Source organism: Bradysia coprophila, chromosome II (assembly GCF_014529535.1).
Source record: "Bradysia coprophila strain Holo2 chromosome II, BU_Bcop_v1, whole genome shotgun sequence".
In the NCBI taxonomy this organism is placed as follows: Eukaryota; Metazoa; Arthropoda; class Insecta; order Diptera; family Sciaridae; genus Bradysia; species Bradysia coprophila.
Genome location: NC_050735.1, coordinates 5038647 through 5043918, shown reverse-complemented (window position 1 = coordinate 5043918; position 5272 = coordinate 5038647). Strand labels below are relative to the sequence as shown.

The window sequence follows — 5272 nt, the reverse complement described above, 5'->3', positions numbered from 1 at the left end:
ACGTTTAACTGGAACGGTTTCGAAATCGACCGCACAGTGTGTCAGTCCGCAACATCAAGTGCATCTGGCTGGCAACGAAATCGACCAGCAAATACCAAACGACGATCGTTTCCGGGATGATGTATCCGATTGCAAAATTCGAATAAACATCAATCAGTCGTTAAATTCGAATTCGAATCATACGAAAACGATCAACAACAACAACTCCAGAAAACGTTCAAACTATTCGTATGTGGCGCATTTAAATAAAAAAATAAATATTATGAACAGTAGTGGATATAGCATTGACGCAATCAATGTACAGAATGATATGAAAACTGATAGATTGAACGACGTGCTCGACAATTTCGGTTCGTTGAATATATCGTGTGGCAGTGTTTTGCCGCAAATTGTACTGAGTGATTTCTCATCAATCGACTCGATGCCAAGGACGCATACACTACTGTTGACACCGTCGTCCGAACAATACAGCATATCCGGTACTAAGTCACAATCGCAAGCCGAATGTTTATCAACTCCAGCTGAACATTATCGCAACGAAACGAGACCGTGCTGAGTTCCACGTATATAGATTTTCTTATAGCCGAAAATTATTTTTTTTTTGTTTCTTTCTACACATCGTCTAACATCGCAACGTTGGTGCGCAAATAAAAGTGTGTTTTTTTTCGACGCATATATTTATATCAATCAATTAAGCGTTCGTTGATCGATCACTGTAACATTTTTCTTATAAATTTGTTTACTGAAAATTATTTTAACGAAGTGGTTGAGTAATTGAAGAACGAAAGAAGTTAATAAAATTCTTAAGACATTCAAATTGATTAAGTGTACAAAAGAAGACCGATTGATTACGTGTATGGTAAAATATATTTCTGATGAACTCAGTGTGTAAATAACATGGTTTCAAGTATGGAGCTGGAGCGTTCTGGTGCCGTTGAGATCGTTGATAAAGATAGTACACAGACACTAAGTGCAGTGAGTCAACGTTCGGTGGACATAAAAATTATTCCGACAATTGTGACGGAAACCAAGAAGGATCTAAAGTTAAGATTAAGTCAACGATTAGAGAAATGCAGCATTGAAGACGATGATAAGACGTCTCGACCGGATATTAAATCACCAAAATCACCAAGAACACCAATGTCGCCCAAATCGCCTTTATCTAATTCAAGTAAGTATAATAGCTGATTTCCTACTACTGAAAGAAGAGCTTCAATAACGAATTCAATAATCAAGTGTATAGACATAGACAGGACAGATTTAACAAATCGAAGACTATAACTGTAAATAGTTTCTCAAATCGAAAATCGATAAAATATTTACTCGTAAATAGACAGACAGCTCGAAGGCTACATTTTCGAATCTGTTGTGCAAAATATTTGCAAGAAAATATCTAAATCTTTGAACTAAATTAAAAGCAAAGAAGTGAGAAGTGATTATTATTCCATCAAAACAAACAGGACCAACAACTGTTACCGAGAGTGTATTTGCCTTTCAGCATCAAATTGCTTCTTGAGTTCTGTGTGCGAGTGTTTGTGTGGTTTCAGTTTAGTTTTGAATGGAGAACTTTTCAACTTCAACCGCAACAATTCAATCTGTATTATGTCACGTGCAATACATTGTTCACCGCCAATTATAGCGCATTTGTATACACACCACTGCAATCGAGATCACATTGTGTTTATACATTTCAATCAATTCATTTGTGGTTATTATATCGACCAATGCTGAAATTTGTTTTTCGTTGATTCGACGGCATTATGTTTCATTGAAATGAATCTGTTATTCAAAAACAAGATAACGAAAAAGCATGACACAAACCACACTGAATGCTCGCTATTATAGGTCTCGACTTTAATGACCTTTTTGCAGTAGAAACATTAGACACAACGTCTACATCTTTCCACTGATATGACGAAAATATAGTGCAGCGATTTAAGACACAAGTCTAGTTAACTATAAAATCTGATAGTTCGGTCACACGCTTCGATCTTGCGTTATATTAGACGGTGCATGGTGGTGTGGTCCGTGGCACGGACAGTGTCAGCCGGAAAATCAAGTTCAAGTTTTCCAGGTGCGGATCGTTTTTCCGATACTCAACACAATCTAGAAAAAGTTCGTAGAAGAAACTTTATGAAAATTTTCACGTTTCGAGTAGCGCAAGACAATTTTCATTTTCATATAATTCGCTAAAAATACACAGCTGATTGACATTTATGTATGACGTTTATAGAGTCAGCTGTTCATATTTAGCGAATTACATGTAAATGAAAATTGTCTCGCGCCAATCAGAACGTGAAAATTTTCAAATAGTTTCTTCTACAAACTTTTTCTAGATTGTGTTGAGTATCGGAAAAACGATCCGCACCTGGAAAACTCGAACTTGATTTTCCGGGTGACACTGTATGGACAGTAGCTGGAATTCCAGAGAGCATCCAGCTTCAGACATTGCTTCAATCTTATGCACTCAATTTGTTAAAATTATTTTATTGATGGGGGAGGATTACTAAGGAAAGCGTTTTAACTGGCAAATGAGATTTATCTTCAGTTAAATGAGTTAAACGCATTTCAGAGAGGTATTTCATCAGACAGTCATGAAAAATGAGAAGTGAACAGAAAACTGTCCAGAAAATTGTTTTTGTTTTTTTGATATCACTGATTGAATGCAATCACAAGAGATAGCCCCAATTGAAATAATTCAATGGATAATCGATTCGTCGATCGCATTAGCGTTCACAAAAACATCTTCACCTTATCTCGAACCGGGGCCTGGTTATTTTTTATAGCGATAAGTGTTTACTGAAAAGTGTGGTAAAGTTAAATTTAACTTTGAGAGAATTACTCATTGACCAAAAGTGAGATACACCTAATCATCCATTTAAAATGTAATCGACCATACCTATTGCAATAATGGGGGGACAGAAGTTTTCAAAAGTTATTTTTAGTCGACGCGATTAATTGATTATTCTGGGCAAAAAAAATTGCGTTACTGTACCTAATAGGTACTACCTATGTCTCTAAATTGCACCGATACGATTCTTTTACAAACTTAATCGATAAAAATGGATTCACTCACAGTATAACTGCCAAAATCTATACAGGGGCGGGCATCATAATCACTTCTCGTATTTTCGTAGCTTCAAATATTTGTAAATAGGGCGTTGGGTAATTTGGCACACGATGCTAAAACAACGCATTTTTCAACTACGTAAAAGGTGAACTAGCACACGATTTTTCGATACCAAAATGTTGTAAAAGGAGTCATTAAGTCGATGACATGGCTAAAAAGCATTTGCAGCAATAAACTTGCGTGTGCAAGTTCACCTTTTGCGTAGTTTAAAAGTACGTTCTTTTGGCACCGTTTGCCAGATTACCCGATACCGTAAATAGACAGTTGCTCGTAGAAAATCTCATAAGAACTGTCGAGTTACGAATTCTTACAGTCACGAACTTATGAGAATTGAGTTTCTTACGAACAAAAACAGAGAAAATCTTTGACTGGGTTTCAAATTGTTTTTTACGAACAAAACAAAGAAAATCTTCTACAGCCACACAAACCGTTTTTTACGAAAAAAAAAAACAAAGAAAATCCTCGATTGGGCATTTTATATTTTAAACTCAAAAACAACTTGTAAGAGCCAATATGTCTGAGCATCCGGAAGATGAATGATTGGAAAAATTTTAATTCGCTTTTTGGTAACCTTAGATGACTAGAATTTTTGGTAGGGAGCGCTACTTACCGACTGGCAACATATTATTTGCATGGGGCTATAGAACATAGTTTTAACTTTACAGAGTGCGTATTTCTCGAATTATTTAGGATTTAATTTTGAAGACAGCACTGAAAAAGTGTTACGTAATTCATGAGTGATCTATTAGCCAATCAACAGAAAACCGTTACAATTAATTCCACTTTTCCAGGCCGATCATTCGAACGTGGCAGTACACTAACACATCAATCATCAAAGTCATCACAAATTGATGTGGTCGACGATCGAAAAGCACTGCGTGATGCACTGTACCAAGGCATTTTCCATCGACATCGTCGAACAATATTCGCTGTCGGTAGTTTCTTGCGAATGTTGAAAACACGCAATTCACAATACAATACGATAAGAAGTTCATCCGATTTGGATGAGGATACGCGATAGATCGATTCACAGCGATGGATGGATTAATTTGTTTTGTTATGCATTTTGGGACACTCATCTATGATCGATCATATTATGCATATTTTATGATAAACAATCCATTATTTTAATTGTAATTCAAATTCAAATAAATTTTTAGAGTACTATACTGATGATATAGTCGTATATTGGATTTAAAGGAAAAAAAAGATTATCTATACAAAGAAGAAGAAGAAGATTTGAACACCCGTTTACATTTTATAAAATTAAGTTTTTAAAGTGAATTTACATTATAGCAACTTATACAATCTTAAAATATATTTAGCATCGTAATTCCTTTTTCTAACAAAAATTGTTTTTTTGATATAAAAATTGTTATTTACATTTTAACTCTTAGCTAAATTAGCTTTTTTCATATACATATTGCATTTGGCACTATTCTCGTATAAACATAATTATTATTATCTTGAGATGGGAGAGAAGAAGAAAGAAAGAAAAAAAAAAATAAGAAACGAAGAAGAACATTTTTGTTTTCTTTATTCTGTCTAACTCTGAACTGATTCCAATTTACAATTTTAATCAATGTTTTCTTGCGAAATAACTTAAATGTTTTTTAAACTGAAACTCTTAACTAACAAAAACAACAACAACAAACGAAAATGTTTAGAAATTTATTTATACAAAAAAGTGCAGACGTAATGGGCTATACCCCTTCTAGTAACAGCTATGTATAGTCCAGTCCCTTGTGTCAATTCGTTCGCTTTAAGTTTTTCTTTTTTTTATATATATCTTATGATTCAGCATGGAAAACTGTGAAACTAAAATGGAAAATCCCACTACGCAACGTTCAAACCTAAGAGTAATTATACCAATAGAGGAAATTTAAGACGAAATGTGGTCCCAACATCAGTTTGTATGAGATACACATTTCGTATAATTTTACACCACTGGGTTGTGATGAAAGTTCATGGTTTGACCGTCGAAACTGATCGCCAGCGCCAATGTCAACATTTTCATTTTGATTTTTCACTTCAATGATCTATTGAAATTGAGATATAGACTCAATAATAACAACATAAATAGTTTCACAAATTGTGTATTTACTGAGCGTCATAGACCTGAAACGTCATTCTTCTTCTTCT

The 5272-nt window shown here is 34.5% G+C and overlaps 1 protein-coding gene across 1 annotated transcript; it reads left to right on the top strand.

The window, feature by feature from the left end:
* Positions 1–244: 244 nt before the first annotated feature.
* On the top strand, positions 245–4619 carry LOC119068640. Its single transcript, XM_037172314.1, has 2 exons — positions 245–1171; positions 3922–4619. The coding sequence occupies exons 1-2, from the start codon at positions 898–900 to the stop codon at positions 4149–4151; spliced, it is 504 nt and encodes a 167-aa protein (XP_037028209.1). The 5' UTR covers positions 245–897; the 3' UTR covers positions 4152–4619.
* Positions 4620–5272: the final 653 nt, after the last annotated feature.

Coding starts and splice junctions, on each gene's coding strand:
- LOC119068640 (XM_037172314.1), top strand. CDS start 898: ATGGTTTCAAGTATGGAGCTGGAGCGTTCTGGTGCCGTTGAGATCGTT. Junction 1,172..3,921: donor ATCGCCTTTATCTAATTCAA/GTAAGTATAATA, acceptor CCACTTTTCCAG/GCCGATCATTCGAACGTGGC.